At 44.5% G+C, this 20,297-nt stretch overlaps 1 protein-coding gene across 2 annotated transcripts in view; it reads right to left on the bottom strand.

Annotated features, from left to right (window-relative positions):
* Positions 1-14,905: 14,905 nt before the first annotated feature.
* Positions 14,906-20,297, bottom strand: part of CSPG4 (chondroitin sulfate proteoglycan 4) — a 47,736-nt gene continuing 42,344 nt past the window's right edge. For both annotated transcript variants that reach the window (XM_081964971.1, XM_081964970.1), the window contains exons 8-10: positions 19,884-20,047; positions 18,917-19,100; positions 14,906-17,940 (exon numbers count right to left, since the gene is read on the bottom strand). In XM_081964971.1, coding sequence (XP_081821097.1) covers positions 15,989-17,940; positions 18,917-19,100; positions 19,884-20,047 — 2,300 coding nt within the window. In that variant the 3' untranslated portion in view covers positions 14,906-15,988. The remainder of the gene's footprint in view (positions 17,941-18,916; positions 19,101-19,883; positions 20,048-20,297) is intronic.

Here is a 20,297-nt window from a genome sequence, read left to right as displayed (position 1 = left end):
ATTCTCTGCCTCCCGAGTCCCAGCTAATCGGGAGGGAATGGGGATTTTGCAGTATCCTTCCGCTGGAGTGGGGAGGGAGTGGAGATTTTGCAGTCACTCCCACCAAGCCACTTCCACAGAACCGGTAGCAATTTTTTTTGAATCCTACCACTAGAATTCTGGGCACGTTTTGGGTGTCATAATCTTGTTTCAAATAAGCAGCAAGCTTAAAATCAAATTCCACCACTCTCAAGTTTCTTGCAGTCCAAGGAAGTTGAGTTTTTTTTTGGCTCTTCCATCCAAGCTTCCAAACTCACACCTGTGCTTTGGGGGTGGGTGGAAAGAGAGAGAGAGAAGGGGGGGGGGTGTCTCCCCTCTCCCCAAATCTCCCAATCTCCAATATTTTCTTCTGCGCCGTCTCCTGTCTGGCCTAGTAAGTCAAACTCCCTTCACATTTGCTGGCCTCATCCGAGCAATTTTGTTGGTTTCCTTTTCCAGGCAAAATTAGCTTGTGGAAAACCACAGGGAAAAGTTGCATTTTTGCTCTTTTGGTGGTTTTGCTAAATGATGAGTGGATTGTGTCTAGGTTTTTTTTTTTAATGACTATTTCTTTACCGAAGGGTAGTAAGAGCAATTGGTAGAGTGGGTTGCTGTCTTCACAACAACAGACAAGAGAAATGATGCAACACCCAAAGCAACAAACTCTTAATGGCCTGGTGCACATATGCACACAGACTGGGAGGAAAAGTTGCAGGTTTTTTTTTTAAGTGATTTGTATACAAGGTAGGAAGCAAGATCCTGTAGAGTCCTTGCAGCTCTCTGAACTGGGTTGTTTTCTTGGCAGACATTTCATGACCCAACTAGGTAACATCATCAGATCTCTGTGCAGCTGGTTTTCTGCTCCCTGCATTTGACAAACTCCCAGTGGAACTCTGCAAAGATCGCCGCAAAGAAACTGGGAATTTTGCCCCAATATGAGACAAGTTGGAGAAAGGTTGTCATCACCCATCAGAGGCTCTTGTTTCTTGTCAACCCGCAACCCCCCCCCCCGCCTCCCCTCCCCCACCCCCCAAGAGCCTCCTTGCTCAGGATTTCAGAGCGTGGTGTTCTGCCTAAGAATTCCTTGGCAAGCAGCTTTGCAGAAGTTCAGTGAACTTTGGACCGGAAGGAGCAGATTCCTGGCTCTGCTTATCGAAAACACGTCGCTTGTACCCTCTCAAGAAGACTTTGCAAGTCCGGTGGGGCTTCGGACCAGGACTTTGGCTCCACACACCGAAAAGGAAGTACAAACCTCCAGACTCCCAGATCTAATTATAAACCCTGCACTAAGCCATAGCTATACATTAGAGCAATGCAGAGTTTCTCAGCCTTTTTGACACCTTGAAGATGGGTGGACTTCAGCTCCCAGAATTCTCCAGCCAGCAATTCCGGGAGTTGGAAGTCCAGACATCTTCAAGTTGTGGAATCAATTACAGTCATCACTCAATGACTCTACACGGAATGAATGTCCCTCAACTTTGGCAGCATGAAGATATGAGGACTTCAACTCCCACAATTCTCCAGCCAGCCAGTTCCGGGAATTGCAAGTCCAACCATCTCCAGGTTTTCAACTAAGAGAAATGTGGCTTGGTGTCTTCTGCCATGCCAATCCTGCTTGCTTACTTGATGGCCCCAAGCTGGAAACGGAGAACTGGGCTAAGCTGGCTGTGCAAATTTGCAAGAGGTGAATATGCCAAGAGCTACCTAAGAGCTGTGGTGGCGCAATGGTTAGAATGCAGCATGGCAGGCAAACTTCCGCTCACAGTCTGGCATTCGATCCTGGCTGGCTCAAGGTTGACTCAGCTTTCCATCTTTCCGAGGTGGGTAAAATGAGGACCCAGATTGTTGTTGAGGGCAAGAGGCTGCCTCTGTAAACAGCTTAGAGAGGGCTGTAAAGCACTGCGAAGCAGTATATAAGTCTAAGTGTCCTTCCTTCCTTCCTTCCTTCCTTCCTTCCTTCCTTCCTTCCTTCCTTCCTTCCTTCCTTCCTTCCTTCGAGGTACAATAGTTAGAATGCAGCATTGCAGGCTAACTCTGCCCACTGCCAGCAGTTCGATCCTAACTGGCTCAAGGTTGACTCAGCTTTCCATCTTTCCGAGGTGGGTAAAATGAGGACCCAGATTGTTGTGGAGGGCAAATAGGCGGATCCTGTGAACCACTTAGAGAGGCCTTTAAAGCACTGTGAAGTGGGATATAAATCTTGAGTGCTGTTGCTTCCTTCAGGGATTTTCCGAGGAGCAGATTGCCAGGCTGCAGAACTTTTGCACAGCCTGGGCTCCATTTGGTTTTTTTGAGATCAGCAGCAAAAGCAAAAGAATCTGCGCCCTGCGTGCCTTTCCATGCCCAGCTTGCTGCAGAGAGGGTGAGCTCAGAGATAAGGTATGCGGGCCAGCGGGAAGCCAGCCACAGGCCAATACATGCGTCCTCGTGGGCTCTGTCTCTGAGAGGCAGTCTCTGCAGAAACCTCAAACAAACAACCTCTTTCTTTGCACGCGGATGGAGGCTGCCAAGACCGATAGGCACGTACTCTGGAGTTTGAAGAGGCAGCTGTCAAACGGGGGTGAGGGTTCAATTGGAGGAGGAGGAGGAGGAGGACGGACTGGGGCCAGCAGGGCTGCGGGCTGCAGGCACTCAGCCAGAATTTGTCCTTTGATTGGCAGAATGTGGGCAGTGTAGGAAAGAGAGTTGGGTGCACATATGAAAGAAAAATAGGTGATTAAAAGATATATTAAGATGATCTAAATCAGGGGTCACCAACCTTTCGGACCTCAGGGGCCACTACTTTCATCATTTTAAATCCCGCAGACCACTGATATGATCTGCCTAACTGTGCTGGATGATACGGTAGGAAGGTCAGAAAAGAAAGGCCAACGTCGCCTTCCAATATTTTACTTTTCATCCCATCTCTACGGCAACCAGCTGTTGTTATCAGAACATAATGTGGTTTAGCCGAAGCAAAATCTCCAATTTTGACAAGCCTGCGGGATAGTCAGGGCAGGGGGCTCTGCAGGTACCCTACTTCACCTCTAGGTTTTGGTCTCCTGCTAACATTCCAGATTAGGTGGCTTCATCCCAACTTCCCTTATTATTCTTGTCCACATGTTTTTTTCTCAACCATGGCAACTTTGAGCTTAGGTGGAGGTCAGCTGTATGGACCTCAACTTGTAGTCCGTCCAGCTGAAAGCCGCTGCGATTGAAAAGCCCTGGTCTACATGAAGAGAGCCCAAACTTTGAGGCACCTCAAGCTACAAGACCTTCGATCTCAAGAACAACAATGAAAAAGACTCTGCTGAGCCATAGGAAGGTGAAGGAAACCGAAGCATGGAGATTTCCCTCAATTTCTCTATAGCAACTGACACCATACCCATAAGGTATGTGAGTCAGAGGTGGTATTCACCCAGTTTGCACCAGTTTGCTCAAACCAGTGGTGGAAATTTGGCTGAGATTGGCGAACCGGTAGTGATGGCTGACTGGCCACGTCCCCGAACTGGTCCCCCTGTCACTGCTTCCTCACCCTGCCCACCCGGTCGCCGCTCCCTTGCACCGATGCTTTGCAAAGCGGCTCTCAAAGAGGTGGTAGGTGGGCCATCGGCCGCCGAAAAGTCCTCTGGTCGGCAAAACAGCTGCTGCCGTCGCCGTCATGTGCTTCGCCGGGCGAGAAGGACTGGTATCTTTCTTCTGAATCACCATCTAGCTGCTCTTCACTACAAGTGTTTTCCTCCTCCTTCCATTCTTCTAATGTCCACGTTGCCATGCCAGGCTGTAACGGAAAAACTGATCTAATTTAATGCAGGAAGGCCATTTTTTAAAAAGAAAAGAAGTATTTTAGTGGTTTCCAATGCTATTTTCGATCCAGCCTCTCTTTTTTTTTTTTCATTTCGCTTGTGGTTTGGTCGAAAGAAAATAACACTGAGAGCCACAGAATGGTCCAGTGTGTTTCTGGTTTTCCTTGAGTCGAGGCAGATGGGTCTCCGTTCTCTCTCTTTCTCTCTCTCTCGCTTGCGAGCTAAAACTGTAGATGAGTTTCCCGTGTGTTTCGAAGTCTTCGGATGTCTCTGAATGGATCCTTCCTGATTCAAATCCCTGATCAATGGGGATGAATCAGTGTCCTCCGGTTTGCAAAATTCAGAACCTGAACATTTTATTTGCCCTTTTTCTGACCGAGGCTTCCTGAGAAAGCATAAATCACAATCTTAGTCCCACAAACCCTCTTTTATTTGTACGGCTGTGAAGATTCCGACAGATGTCTGCTTAAGTTGCCACAGGAGAATGTTGATAAGCACCCACCTTTATCTCCCTTGAAGCGCTGCCAGAGACCAAATTGCCAAATTAGTTTTGCAAGGCCAAACTTAGCACAGAGTCAAACAGAACTTCTCAAAGCTTGAACCGACCAGATGAACTAATTGCTTCCTGCAAAGACTCACTCCCATTTGCTCCTCTTTTATATCTTATGGCCTTGTCCCCCTCTCTGCCTCCAATGCAGAGCACCTCATCCGAGCCTTCCCCAGACTCCAGGACTGGCCCATACTCCTCCCCAACCTCCTCACTGTCCGAATCTGCTGCCAGGTCTGCAGGCCACCAGCAGACCACAACAACTCTCTATTTTTGGAAAAATAGAAAACCACTCTGTTTCCCCCAATTGGTCTTTGCGTCTGATAATTCATCCTCCCTGTGTTTACCTTTAAGAGGACTGGTGAATATTGAGACAGAAATGTGACTGGGGTTATTAATGGCCCTGCCCAGTAAGAGTTTGTATTAGTTAGCCACTAAATGAAATTTTAAACTAAAATAACGGAAAGGGGGGGGGGGAATCTAACTGAAAAAATGATTATCCAACATCATCTTAAAAACCTCCAGTGTTGGGGCATTCACAACTTCTGGAGGCAAGCTGTTCCACTGATTAATTGTTCTAACTGTCAGGAAGTTTCTCCTCAGTTCTAAGTTGCTTCTCTCCTTGATTAGTTTCCAACCATTGCTTCTTCTCCTGCCTTCTGGTGCCTTGGAGAATAGCTTGACTCCCTCTTCTTTGGGGCAGCCCCTAAGATAGGTAGCATCCAGATGCTGCTGCACTTAAGAGGATGCTTTTGGAAAACATCTGTTTTGCAGATTCAGAGCGGCTCAGTGCATATTAAAGAAAAGTCTATTCTTCCCAGAATTGCTTTGGGCTGCGCATGAAACGGGGTATTTTGCACCGATTTCAAAATTGCCTGACTTCTCTTGCTACGTAATGTCGGTTATTATTCCCCTTTGTGAGAAAGGAAGCTTAAGGCTGTTCTGGGGGAAGAGACATAAGTAGATTCTGATTCTCAAAGCAACCGGGAATCTGAAACGAGGCCACGCCAGGAACCGCAAGTGGAAAATGCATAATCACTAAAACACTTGCTGACATGTCTTTTCATTTGCTTTTCCTGGGTATCCAGGGCTGCAACGCCTCCCAGGACCAGAATTCTGCTAGTTTGGTTCCAGACCTCAAGCCTACTCTGGCTGCAAGGCAAAGTATATTGTAAGAGACATAAACAGACGGGGCAGGGTTGTTGTTTTTTTTCCTGTGCAAAAGAAAGTAACCAACGGAAAGAAGAAAACAATATCTTTGTTGGAAAGGTTTATGTGTTCATAGTTTAAATACTTTCACACATACAAACCTGAAGGCAGGACAAGAAGCAACAGATGAAAACTAATCAAGGAGAGAATCAACCTAGAACGAAGGACAAATTTCCTGGCAGTGAGAACAATTAACCTGTCAGTCCTGCAAGCCATCTTTTCTTTTGGGTCTTTGGCCTGCCACACTTTCTAATATTCTACGATGCATTTTTTATTGTGGGAAAATGGAGTTAGATGATATCTAGCCATAACAACGTTCTTTCTAGAAAGCTAAGGTCATCCTTTGTCTCTGCACCACTGCACCTGACCGGAACTGGATGAGTGGAGGGCTGCCAGCATGGCAGTGGAAGATTGGACCATGGGATGGACTGGTGGGTGTGAGGGGCAAGTTCTTGAACTTTCAACTGGGTGGGGAAAACCGGGAAGCTTTCAGATTCGGGTTTTCCCAGATGTGCCAACATGGCTCTCTCAATAAATTGGAACTTTGACTCTGATTTACTTTTGGATGCTATTTGAAATTCTGACATTAACCTGAATTTGGAACCCGAATACCTGAAGTATTAGTAATTTCCCAGTATTTGAGAGGCCGCCACAAAGAAGAGGGAGACAGAGAAGAATGTGTCAAGCTATTTTCCAAAGCACCAGAAAACAGGACAAGAAGCAAAGGATGGAAACTAATCAAGGAGAGAACCAACCTAGAACAAAGGAGGAATTTCCTGACAAGTGAGAACAATTGATCAGTGAAATGGCTTGCCTTCAGAAGTTGTGGGCGCTCCATTCTTAAGGTGATCAGGGGTGGAACTGGAAGCCCCTTCTCCATGGAAATGAGTAGGAAGTCTAATGTAGGGGCAACTAGAAGTCATTTGGCCCCATCAGTTCCAAAAACCATCCATCTATCCACCAAAATACCACAGGAAAATGATGGCGGAAGAGAGAAATTGGGAATGGAAGAACAGAGAGAGAACAGAACACTACAAAACTCTAGATTGCTAAGCACATCTAATAACTAGCTGGATACCCATGCTTCACATAAGGGAATATCACTCCCACCTTCTTGAGTACGGAAGCAGTTCCACAGGTGGAAGGCATTGACATTTTGGTGAGGTACCAACGTTTAGTACTGTAAGGAGCCCAGACCGCTCCTGAGTGAAGGAGTGGAATGTCTGCCAGTTGAACTGAGGTAATGGAATGTGAGACAACTGGCAGTTGAAACAGAATTCTTTTCAGGTGGGGAGGGGGAGTAGAACTCCTTAGCATCAGAGCGTGTTAATACTGTATAAGGAATGCTAATGATCTCATGGTCATTTCGAAAAATCCTTTCTTAGCGAGCACCTAGAAGCCAGGAGGAACATACGTGCCACAATTTCAAGTTTGTAGGCTTGATGTTTCTGCAGATTTTGTGATGACGCGTGAGTGGTATTTCGCTTTTATATATATATAGATACTAAAACAGGCAGGGGAGTCCATTCCCCCAGATCACCAATGATGGGGTTGACCAACTTTGATTTGAAACTGAATTAGAGAAAGGCTGAACACGGTCTGATGTTTCTGGTTCCTGGGTTGAAGCAACAAATGTGTGGCGTGTGGCGTGTGTGTGTGTGTGTTTGTATTCAGTTTGAAAAGTGACTCCACACCCTCCAGCCAGTTGGATCTCCGACAGGTTGGTCCCTCTCATGGAGATATCACTTTAGTTCTTCAGTCTTTCATGGGTAGAAGTTTAAGAAAGGAACTCCATTCCCCATCATGCTTGTCCATTGCTCCACAGAAGACCAAAGCCGTAACTCTTCCTTCCTCCAGCTTATACACAGTAAACCCCCTTTAGCAATTTTGGACTCCGGCTTACAGTGGTTTACACACAAATTGTCAGGTTTTCTTCTTTTCCTCTGGAATCTGAGGAATGTGACTTCACTCCCTCCAAGCTGAATTTTTACAAAAATAAAATCCACATGCTTAGCAGTGGAAATGAAGAGGAAGCCAGACAGAAAAACAAGAAACCGTGCACTTTAGAAATAAAAAAACCTGGATTTACAGAACTATGCACCTTGTCTTTTCTCTCTCCAATCTCCCATTTCATCTTCAATATTTTTTTTACTCGAATTCCATTTCATACGACAGTGAAACATATCTTTTTTTTTTAACAGCTACTTGTCTGAACAGAGGTCATTTGTCTCCTGGAAGCACCCCCCCCCCACTTTGTCCATAGCAGAAAACTCAGCTATGGTCTCACTTAGTTCTTTAGCTTCTAGATAATAGATGGAAACTCTTAAATTCACCAAAAAAACCCACACAAAAACAACAACCCAAAGCTGCAAAACAGGATTTGTGTTTTATGGTTTCTCCCTTGTTCTGCTTTGTGCCTTCCTATGATATGGAACTTTAAAACCCATTATCCTCCAGACTTGTTGGTTGGGAACTATGGGGACTCCATGGGAATCATCTCTGGAGGGCACCAGTTGGAGAAGAATCAGCTGCTCTGGCTAACCGATGCAAAATAATACAGATGAAGCTTCTATTCTCTTTGCAAATTAGTGGGAGGGACAACATGCCCATGTTCTGGAGCACCTCAAGTAGGGTATTGTATGCGTGTATGCATGTTTTGCATGCTCTAATGTTAATAAACGACCAATACTTTGCATATCGTGCAGTCAATGACAATAGACATCTTCTTGGAAATTCTCCACCAGAACTTTGGAGCAAAAGGTGATGAGGACTAATAACTTCACAAATTTCAGTTGTACCTTCAAACATTTCCAGGGTCTCCAGTTACACAGTTGAGCTATTGCTTATCTCTGTAGAGCTGATAGGGACGCAGTGGCTCAGTGGCTAAGATGCTGAGCTTGTCAATCAGAAAAGGTGGCAATTCTGCAGTTCGAATCCCTAGCGCCGCGTAACGGAGTGAGCTCCCGCTATTTGTCCCAGCTTCTGCCAACCTAGCAGTTCGAAAGCACGTAAAAAAATGCAAGTAGAAAAATAGGGACCACTTTTGATGGGAAGGTAACAGCATTCCATGCGCCTTCGGCATTTAGTCATGCCGGCCACATGACCACGGAGACATCTTTAGACAGCGCTGGCTCTTCGGCTTTGAAATGTAGATGAGCACCGCCCCCTAGAGTCGGGAACCAGTAGTACTTCCTGTATGTGCGAGGGGAACCTTTATCTTTACCTATCGAGCTGATAGTTTGCTCAAGATTTCTCTTTGACAATTGCTAATGGTGCTTCCTTTGAATCCCAAAGTCCAGAAGTGTTGTATATCTAAGGTTAATGGAGTGGCAGATAAGCAGCTAAACTTAGCCCAGGCTTATGATATTACCTGTTTGCAAAACCAGGAAGTGAGCTACCTGCAAAATGTTAAGCTGAACGGTAAAAGTAGGCAACTGCTCGCTCCATTCTTGAGAATGGTCTGCACCTTAAAACTTGATACTGCCTTCTGCTCGAGGAGGTTCCCACGGGTGGCATTTCTTTCCCAGGAGACAACCGAGAGAATGAAATTCCCTAGTTATTTGAGATGCTGTTCCGAGTCAAGTTTATATTACTCCTTATTGTGGAACACAAAAACCACCACCTGCTGCCGCCTTCGATTCTTCCTGCTTCTTCTCCTACCTGTCATTGTTTGGGGATCAGGTGAGGTTAGTGGAGCTTTGAGGACAAAGAGGGCGTTATTCTTCTGGGGAATAGCTGTTCCAGTAAGTCCAACATCCTCCTTTGTACTTTGGAAGGCTTCGACTTTTCTGAACATCTTGCCAAAACCGGGGCTACACAAACACCGCAAGGCCACACAGCCTTGGGCCCAGCAGCCACCTGACCCAGCAGGTTCCACCAACAGGTAAACAGTTCAGCGCAACCAATAGGGGAGATGATTAAAGGTCTGGAGAATCATTGTACCTGCAGCTGTGTTTCTCATACCCAGCATCAAATATCGTTTGACTTCCTGGTTGTCTCCTCCAAATCTTTGTGTGGTTCTCACCGAGTCTTTGGACCGTGCCTTTACAGTCCGTCTGTCAAAGCCTCAAGGTATGTCTCCTCTCATGCCCAAATTATGTAGCTCTCAAACTTTTGGGAGGAGACAGAGTCTCTATTAAGGAGAGGCCTTTCTGAAATGGTATAAAGGATCTCCTGCCTGAACAGAGGGTTGGACTAGAAGACCTCCAAGGTCCTGTCCGACTCTGTTATTCTGTATTCTATTCTATGAATGTTAGCAGATTTGAAGGAGGAAGGACCTCATTCATTAGGTAGCCCCCAAGGATCCCAAGGATTTCAGTATGATCTTGGGGAAGGTGTGAGAGAGGCTGGAGGAAGGAGCCAGCTGTTAAGGGGAGACTTAGAGAAGAGATCACACTATCTAGAGATAGAAGAAAGAGCGAGAAACAAACTCAAAATAATCCCCCTTGTTTTTGCTTGGAATAAGGCTTTATTTGGTATAAGAGAAGAAGCGATGGGTGGAAACTAACCAAGGAGAGATTCAACCTAGAACGAAGGAGGAATTTCCTAGCAGTTAGAAAAATTAATCAGTGGAATGCTTTGCATTTAGAAGTTGTGGGTACTCCATCACTGTAGGCTTTTAATCGGACAGCCATTTGTTTGAAATGGCATAGGGTCTCCTGCTTGAACAGGGGATCGGAGTAGAAGACCTGTGGTGTCCCTTCCAAGATGGTTCTATGTTCTAAGAGCTGGAGAGAAACATGGATAGAGTTTCAAAAATCTGTTAACATACCCTACAACAATAAAGATTCCTGGACACCCTACAATCTATTTCTGGGCCTGATTATCTCAAAGAATTGACCAAAGGAATGGTTGTGTAATTTCTGGGACAACCAAGAGATAACCTGGAGATATCTGCTGTCCAATAAGCAGAATTTTATATAACCTTTCCTTATCGGGAAAGGTCTTGTTTGGATAACTTGCTTCCCCAGAGCTGTGGTTCTCAACCTCAGCAGCGTAAAAATGTCTGGACTTCAACTCACAGAATCCCCCAGCCAGCCATGGACTTCAGCTCCTCGATTCTAAAATCAAACAGATCGACAGTCACTTCTTGCAAACTTACGTGTAGCTTAAGTAGGCTTGCCAAAACTGGAGCCTTTGGATCAGAGGTGGGATCCAGCAGATTCTGACCAATTCTGGAGAACTGGTAGCGGAAATTTTGAGTAGTTTGGAGAACCGGCAAATACCACCTCTGGCTGGCCCTGCCCCCATCTGTTCTCTGCCTCCCGAGTCCCAGCTGATCGGGAGGGAATGGGGATTTTGCAGTATCCTTCCCCTGCCACGCCCACCAAGCCACGCCCACAGAACAGGTAGTAAAACATGTTGAATCCCACCATTGCTTTGGATCTTGTTAGCTGTACACTTGGTATCATGCTGAATTTGCAGCCACTGCATCTGTAAAATGGGCCCAACCTTATTTTTGTTTCCCCGGCTGTAAAGGCAGAGAGTGGTGGAAAAGAATGAAAAAGCTTGTTGCTGCAGCCCTTTCAGGATTTCTACGCTTGGCGCTGAATTCTACAAACTGAAAGGTTTTGAAAGTATTGATAATCTGGCTGGGCTAGTCTGTCTCCTTTCGTTACATGTATTTACATTCCCTTTAACCCAGTCAGAGCAAAGAGACTGAATTTAATTTGAAGCAGAGTTCACCAGAGTACATTTTGAACTGGAACGGCAAACATTATTGTCGTGTCTAAAATCGCACAACTAGAAGACAAGATTTTGGGGGAATAAATAGCGTAGGATATGGCAACTGCCTCTTCAAAACCGTGGGGTATATCAGTAGTCTTTGACGGTTCAAAGCTACAATGTCATTGAAAAAGTGACTTTTAAAAAAAAACTTTGTCGTTTTTTATTTTTCCCTCTGGGCCATTTTTTCTTTCTGTTGTTTCCTGGGACAGTCGAGAGGGCTCGAGAAGGGTGATGGTTCTGGGATGAATGATTCAGTGTTGTACCATTCTCTCTTTTTTATTGATAGAAAAGTACAATCTATTGGACACAGTAAAACACAAAAAGTTTCCCGTTAAAAAAAAACTCAGCCGCAACAATTGTTTGTATAACCCTCATTTTACCCGTCTTGTGTAGAAGTAAATGTGTGAACTGTAATTGTCATCTACTAACAGGTTGGGTTTGTCTCCAGATTGTTACAGGAATGCATTATTATTTTTAAAAAAAGGGATTTTAAGAAAAAAAAAGAACAAGGAAAAGTGAGCTCTTTTTCACACTTACGACCGTCGTCGCATCGCCACGCTGAACACAAATTTGGCAACTGACTCGTATTTATGACTGTTGCAGTGTCCTGGGATTGTGTGAGCCTGACAAGCAAAGTCATGGGGGGGGGGGGCAGATTCATTTAAGAATCATAACAACTGCAGTTATTCACTTTACAACTGTGACAAAAAGAGTCATAAGATTGGATGCCTCCCATGCAACAACCACGTCGCTTCAGAAAGTTGTGTCCTTAAGTCTGGAGATTGCATATTGAAAAATAATCCCCCCCCCCACTCCCCACTCTCCTGGGGAATGTCGACACTTGGCTGTAAAAACTGCATGATCAATGTCTGTGGTTGAAGCTTGTCTCACAGAGCCCAGATCTTGGCTCATGACCACATCAGGAATGTGATCTTGCTGTAGAAATCTCAAAAAAAAAGCCAGTTGGGTGGGTGGATTGCAGCTGTTTGTTGATGACCATTTGACATTTACTTAGGTGAGCGTTGGACATTATTTATGTGGCTATTTCACTCTCCGCCTTCCTTTGTGGAACATACAGGGTGGACAAAACAAGATTTCGACGTATCGGAAGAAAACAAAACAGAAAGAGAAAAATGATTCTCCCTGGAACTTGTTCCAGAAAATTTGAGATGAAAAACAGGATGTTCTACATCCAGGGAAGGTTCACCAGGAAATGAAGTTCTCCCCATTCGGCTTGGGCCACGTGAAAACTAAAGCCTGAAATCCGTTTTCCCCACTTCGTTCCACGCGGTCCTCTCCAGTTGGGTGGCTTTTCAATAGCATCAGGTTGCAGCTCCCAGAACGATGGTTAGTGTAGCCCAACCACATTGGGAGGGGGGAGTTGGAGAAGGAGAAGACCACCAAGGACCAAAGTAATCCATCATTTACCGTTCTACCGGTGGTAGATGAAATTATATAGCCATATGTCTGTCTCTGGTCCGTATTTCAGACTCACCGCTGTGTCAGAAGTCACCTTTTGGATTGATGCCAAGAAAATGGCATAGGTTGATCCAGGAGTTATTAGAGTTATCCAGGATATTTCCTGGAGTTGCTCAATGACATTACAAACCAGACTGTATATTTCTTTGTCTGATAGAAATAAGCTAGAATCAGAGTTTCTCAAACTCGGCAACTTGAAGCTGGGTGTTCACTTCCCAGAAGTCCCCAATTAGCATGGGAATTCTGGGAGTTGAAGTCCACCCGCCTTCAAGCCGCCAAGGTTGAGAAACGCAGCAATGGAAATAAATACTGTGGGTTCAAAGCTGTATCCATGTGTTCAAAGACAGATTCCAGATGTTTCCAGTTGAAGGATGTGAAGGTCAGACAAATATCTTTGCTTGGCTTTAAAAGGCAACTTCTCCCCTCCACCCCCAAGAATTTTCCACATACCCACAATTTTTAAAAATAACCTGCTTTATTTATCCTTTACAAAATTGGCCACATTGCTCAATTAGCGTGAAGCAATATGGGAAAAGAACTGTTTTTTTTTTTCCAAATGTTCGGGCATTTCTTTTAACCAACTCATGGAGATCTGTGCTACTCATTCCTTTTGGGGGGGTGTACCTTGCTGTCTCCTGAAATATCACTAACATTCCTTGACAATTTATGGACGACCAAAGCAGAGGATGTTATTGTCTGGAGGATTTCTTGGGAGTGGAGAAAAGGATGAAGGGATTGGTCTCACGTTTGTAGGATGAGAGATGCTTACTGCTGAAGAGTGGACCACAGAGAGAAAATCCAGTGGGCCCACCTTAGTTACAGCATGATTCAATCACTCACCCATCCAGCCCCCTCCTTCATACAGGTGTCAGCTACAACTGGTGGGCAGATGTTGCTTAAATCTTTACTGTCAAAGAAACTCTACCTTCTCAAGATGGAGAACATTCGTTTCTCCTCATTATCTTTCTTTGCATGCTTCATCCAGTTAAGGGAGGTAACCCATGTTCTGAATTGACACAAAGCTGGGTACCCATCAACCTGTTGGGTTTGCATAAACTACACAACCACCCAAACCATACAATTATGGTGTAAACAAAGCAAACTTATTAGGTTTGAAGCCATTTGGTCTTCGAGGGTCCACGTTAACTATGTTGTGGATGCAATCTCAATTTGTCTGATTTTTTTCACCTCCTAAGTCTTATGCTTTATGGAGAAGACCTCTGCTTCAGGTGTTCAGATGACCTTCATAGATGTTGGCTCCCCTACTTGGGTCTTCTGCATGCGAAATGCCCCCTTTCCCCCCACTCAGACTATTTAAAACCAAGGCCCTGTGCAAAACTGGGTATCATAATCTACTGTTCTTGTTAGAGTCTTGCCTGAAAGTTGATAGCTCATGAAAGATCAGAATATATATATATATATATATATATATATATATATATATATATATATATATATATATATATATATATATATATATATATATATATATATATATATATATATAACCAATTTATAAATAAACACAGACATAATATTTGCAAAATTATGAAATTGCATTAAATACACATCTCCTTCAAAATAAAGACTGGTCATTGAGCTATCCCGCAGCTGGAATTTAATAGGACCCTTTTATTGTAGCTTGAAAATTAGAAGAAAAATAGTCTTTTTTCCTTCCTTCCTTCCTTCCTTCCTTCCTTCCTTCCTTCCTTCCTTCCTTCCTTCCTTCCTTCCTTCCTTCCTTCCTTCCATCCATCCATCCATCCTCCCTCCCTCCCTGCCTGCCTGCCTGCCTGCCTGCCTGCGTGTCTTCCTGCCTCCCTTCCTTCCCCTTGCTTTTTTTTTCTGATTTGGAGATTCTTATTTGTAATTCCAGATTTCAGCCATGGCTTTTCCTTAGATTCTCTAGATCTGCTAGAGAAATCTATTTCTCCCTCTGAAACCAGTGTGAGAAGCTTTTTAGGCTTCATACTGGGAGAAACAACTTTTGTACTTCTAACTCACTTCTACAAACAACTTTTCAAAAACTTTCCATGTGGGAAATTCCTGTCAGAAGCCGGAGCAAATGATTCAGGATGACACAAATGTAATCTAGAACTGTGCCATGTTTGGCTTGTTGGAACAAGGCACTCAAGGGCGCTTATTCTCTTGTGGGATCAACTGACATTTAATCACCTAAACACCGAAAACATTAGTTGCTCAAAAAGAAAGAAAGAAAAAAAACACATATATCCTGACTATCTTTGGGGAACTTTTAAGCCATCTGCATGTTTTAACTCTCTTTTAGGAATCACCTTGTTAATTCCTAAGATTCAGAATGTGGGTCAAGAAGACGGAAAATTCTGCATAAAACCCATTTCAGTTCCATGATCTTACAAAAGCTGGAATTTTGCACAAGGGTAAAGGGTGTTTTTAGCTTGTTCCCTTTTATATTTTGCATCTTTTACTTTGCAATGGTTCCACTTTCCCATATGTTCACGATGGCCTTTGCTAGTCAACGAATCTTGCCCCAAACCTCTCCCACCTTCTTCTGGATATCATGGCAGGTTTCCTTTTGGGTTCTCAGATTTCAACTGCAGACCCCTGTTGCATCCACAAGGACATAAGAATAGATCTTTTAAAAAGTTTTAGTTCTCCTAAAGAGTTTCAGTAGTTTATGATACCCTCCAAAGCAGGGATAGGCAACTATGGATCCTTTACAGCCTGTGGACCTCAATTCCCAGAATTCCTGAGCTAGCCATGTCTGCTTCAAGACTTTAACTCCCAGAATTCCTCAGCCAGCCATAGTTGATTCAAGTCTTCAACTCCCAGAATTCCTGAGCCAATCATGACTGATTCAAGACTTCAACTCCCAGAATTCCTGAGCCAATCATGGCTGATTCAAGACTTCAACTCCCAGAATTCCTGAGCCAATCATGGCTGATTCAAGACTTCAACTCCCAGAATTCCTGAGCAAGCCATGGCTAATTCAGGAATTCTCAAGAGTCGAAGTCCACAAGTCGTAAAGGGGCCATAGCTGCCCACCCTTATTCCAAAGGCATCATTCCTACTGAATAAATATATTTGAAGACACCAAAGCATCATACTCTTAAAAGATTTTGATTTCTTCTGCATATCTGCAGGCAGAAGAGAAAGGATGGCAGGATGAGGTGAAGGAAAACTTCAAGAAACGTTGGCAGTCTGCAGGGAGACTGATGGGCTATTTAGTCTTTGATTCCAGTACTTAAACCCAATATTGGCTGTTTTTCAAAGCTGGGTTAGATGTCCTACAGTACTGGAGCAATTCTGGATCCTCTGGTCTTCCCGGCCCGGGTCCTTTTGAGTTGGATCCTGGTTCTTTGGCCTCCAAGGTATTGATGGTGGTCAGAGGTATGCTTTGAGTAGGGTCAGTCTTACGGAAGGTTTCTTGGTCCACTACTGTTCCATTCTTGTATTTGGGCAGTGTTCCCTGGACATTGTGCTTGCCAGTCTTGTTCCGTTTGTGGAGATAGAAGAGCAGAGGTAGGATCAACGCCAGAAGCAGAAGAATGAGACAAATGGGGAGGATGATACTGAACATGTTGGCTTCAATGAAACCCAAGAGAGAACGCTTTTCGGTTTGAGATGTTGATCCTTGGTCTGATCTGGTTGTTGGGAGGACGTGGGACTTGTTGGAGTTAGAGGGGGGCATTGTGGATTCGTAAGGCATGGTTGTGAAAGTATAGAAGGGGGAGGTTATGCTCTGTGGGGTAGAGCTATGGCTGCTTTCCTGGGGACCAGGCATATGGACCAAGGTGGCCTTATAGGGGGTTGAGGAGTTGAAGGTCTCAGTGGTGTACTCCACCCACCCCAAGGCAGGGGGCACACCTTTCGCAATCAATTCAAATTGAAAACGGTCCTCTTGGAGATTTGGCCCTGAATCTTCTGCCTCCCAGATTTCTAATCCAATCAACTCTTCCTTGAGGTCATCTTGGGTGAAAGCATCGATGGAGACAGGCCGATCCATGTTGCCTCTGGAGACTCTCACCAACTTGCTCCCTTGAGGTGCTTGAAGAATTCTGAACTCAGGGGTGCTGTTTGTCCTGTCGGCCAGATCGTGGGCATCAAGGACGTTGGTATTAAGCAGGACAGTGGTTCCTCTCGGCCAGAGAATCTCCTGCTCGGTTTTCACTAAGGCCTTGACTGTTACATTCACAATCCCTGAAATATTGATGGCTCCTGAGGTGGCAAGAAATTGAAATTCATCTCTGGAGGAGGCCAAATCTGTGAAAGTAAAGATAACTTCTCCCTTGTCCACCTGTTGTTGTGAAAAACGTCTCACGGCCTTTTGATGGACTTCCACTTGCCCATACTCTGGGCCCCTGATGAGTTCATAGAAGGTATTTCGCTCTCCTTGGCCTGAAGACCCTAGAAGATGTTTGTGAGACAGTGAAGCCATGTTCAAGTCTTGGGGTATTTCCAAGATGGTCTGATTGGTTGCCCACGTGGTTGCGGGAAGAACCATGATTTCCAGAGAAATAGAAATTGGCTTGTGGAGTCCATCTGATGCAACAAGCTTCAAAGTCCCAGTAGAACTTGTTCGATTGGCAACGAATATCAGATGTCCTGCATTGATGTCTGCTTGTGTGAACTGGGTTATGACTACAGATGGATTATGGGCCTTAGCTACAAATCCAGTTGGAGATCCAGAACTAACGTTGAATTGGATTTCTTCAGGGAAACTGTCTGGATCTATGACATTCAAATGTTCCTGGGAGATCACCTTGGAGGAACTTTGGAGAACTTGTAAGACTTTTCCTTGGCTGACTAGTTTTGGTGGCATCTCATTACTGTCTTTCACTGTGATATTGAACAACCCAGAAATAATGACTTCCTTTCCATTTTGTGGGGGCTTAATAGATCTGTTTGTGTTGGGCCGGAGCCAAGCATCAAATCTGAAATAATCATGCAGGGATCCAGGACCGTTGTGAGAATATTCCAATCCACCAGCAGCGAGGTCAGATTGCAGAAAATAGGGGTGTTTGTCATTCACTCGACCATCTGGAAGAGAAAGGGTCCCATACATGGGCAATCTGGTCACCAGAAAGACCACGTCGTAGGAAGTCCTTGTTGGTTCCAGTTCTTTGGTAAGAAGGTTGGAAGCGTCAAGTAATGAGAGGTTGATCGCTGCACTTTGAGCTTTCGGGACAGTGAGGCCTGAAAGAGAGAAGAAGAGAAGAAGCAAGGGATGGTCATCTTGTTTCAAAACAAGGAGGCAACGTAGAAGCTGCTATGGAAGAAGGAGAGAACGGACAAGGAAAGGGGAAATAGGAAAAGGGAAGAGAATGAAGAAAGGCAGATTAAGTACAGTACAAGAAAGTAGCATCAGAAGGTCCCAGAGGTCCTCCGTCTGAAACTACTTTCTTGAGCTGTACTTAATCTGCCTTTCTTCATACCTGGCCATGGGAAAATTCTACAGGTTGTCTTTGACTTATCTGAAATCGTATAGGTTCTCCTGCTCGAGCAGGGGGCTGGACTAGAAGACCTTAAAGTTCCCTTCCAGCTCTGTTCTCTTCTATACTACGTTTTGACAGCTCTCCCTGGGGGCACATGACTTAACCTGTTCCAAAGTTCCAATGGCTGGCCCTTCCTGAGGTCATGTGACTCGGCAGGCCGCCATTACGGTCATAAGTTGAGGACTTCTATAACCCATATTTATTTTTTCAAATAACAACAGAACATTCATTTCCCTTTCCCCCGGGCTTCTCTTCCTGCCACCTGCTCTCATTTCTCAGAAGAAGCACTGCTAGAAACAGATCAATCTGTTTCTTTCTGCTCCAGGCCCGTTTCACGACTTTTTCTTCCCAGTTTCTTCATTTTTAAAGGCATGAATATTTGCATGTGAGCCTTGAACATCTTTCTCCTCCAATGCTTACACCCACATCATGCTAAACTCTGAATTTTGTATGCATGTCTTTCCCACTTCATTTTTGTACCCACCCAGAAGAGGAGATCTCTGTTACAAAAACAACGGAAAAAAAATCAAGAATTACACAGTTGGTTGGATAACTGTGCTCTGATTCATGGATCAGCCCAACCATTGCAAAATAACTCCACTCCCTTTAAACTCTACCGGTTTCCTAGCAGCCACAGATCTGCTTTCTGAGCATGTCTCCACATCTCTGCTTCCTACCTTTATTTCTCCACAGCTGAGAGGAGCCCTGAGGACAGCTGGCCTCGAACGATATCATCATGCCGAGAACAAATAGGTCTGTGGTCTCCGACGGAGAAGAAATTTGGAAGTGGAAATTATCCTCACGGACCCAGAAAGGTTCTGGTGGCATGTCATGGTGGTATGCAATCATCCCAGCATTCACCTGTTTGCAAAAGACAAGAAGGGCAAAACGTCCATTAAGGTGAAAAGAAAGACGAGCCTTCGTTTGATTGGAATCTCTTATTCTCTAGCCCTTTGGGTTCTAGGTATGTCTACTTATGTCCACACAAAAGGAACCTTCCCCTGTTGGGTTTCTCTAGATATGGTGGACATCAACTCCTATAAAACCAAGCCAGCATGAAAGGGGGTCTTTCTGACTGGGGGCTGATGGGAGATGAAGTTCATGAGAACATCTTGTTGGAGAAAGTTGATATGTAGGTTGCCTACTTCACTCCATCCACATTCTCTTCTCCTGTATCCTTTCTCATTCTATTTTCCCCCATGGAAATACTGGTGGTCTTCCACAGCCACCAGTTAAGCTCTTTCATGTCCTGATGGTATTTTTCCCCATGGGGATAGAGGACATCAGACCCCTGTTATGGTGTTTGTCTTGCGCAACTTAATTTTGGTGCACTCAGGTGATAGTAAACTGACTTTGACCCCCTGAAAAAGTGTATGGATTTTGTGTTCCTTTTCTTCTTTTGGGTCCTTGTTCAAAAAAACCTATCAGGAAGAATATTGTAAGACCAGTTTGCACATAGTTAAAAGGAAACAGCTTCATACCACATCTGGTCATCACTCAAACCAGGAAGAGATGAAAATGGTTTCTCCCACCCAAAAGATGATCCCTTTTAGCCCACCCCCTAGAGTTAATGATCAATGCACATTATTAAGATCTTTTATCGGTGGCCTACATCACACACAAAAAAGTCCCAAATATTTTAACCTCAGCTTGGGTGAAATTTCTCAGCTCTTCTCCATTGTTCTTCTGGCTATTCAACAGCTTGCCAAAACGTGGAGGTTGTCGTATGATGTAAAATAAAGACTTCTCATCTTCTTCTGGACTGGTCACTGCTTTCAGGTTCTGATTTCTGACTGGCTCAGAAGAACCTTGAAAAGGAAAAGAGAGGGAGAATTGCCCCTTAGGATGCCACGCAATGAAAAGGTTGCTCATTTATAAAACTATTGCAAATGGTTTTTCCAAGTTCTAAATGAATAGAATAACAGAATTGGACCTTGGAGGTCTTCTAGTCCAACTCCGTGACTAGGCAGGAAACCCTACACCACTTCAGTCAAATGGTTATCCAACATCATCTTAAAAACGTCCAGTGTTGGAGCATTCACAACTTCTGGAGGCAAG

This window comes from Natrix helvetica (assembly GCF_964273705.1).
Source record: "Natrix helvetica genome assembly, chromosome: 12".
Lineage (NCBI taxonomy): Eukaryota > Metazoa > Chordata > Lepidosauria > Squamata > Natricidae > Natrix > Natrix helvetica.
Note: the sequence above shows the minus strand (reverse complement) of the source record. Positions and strands in the feature narration are given on the sequence as shown.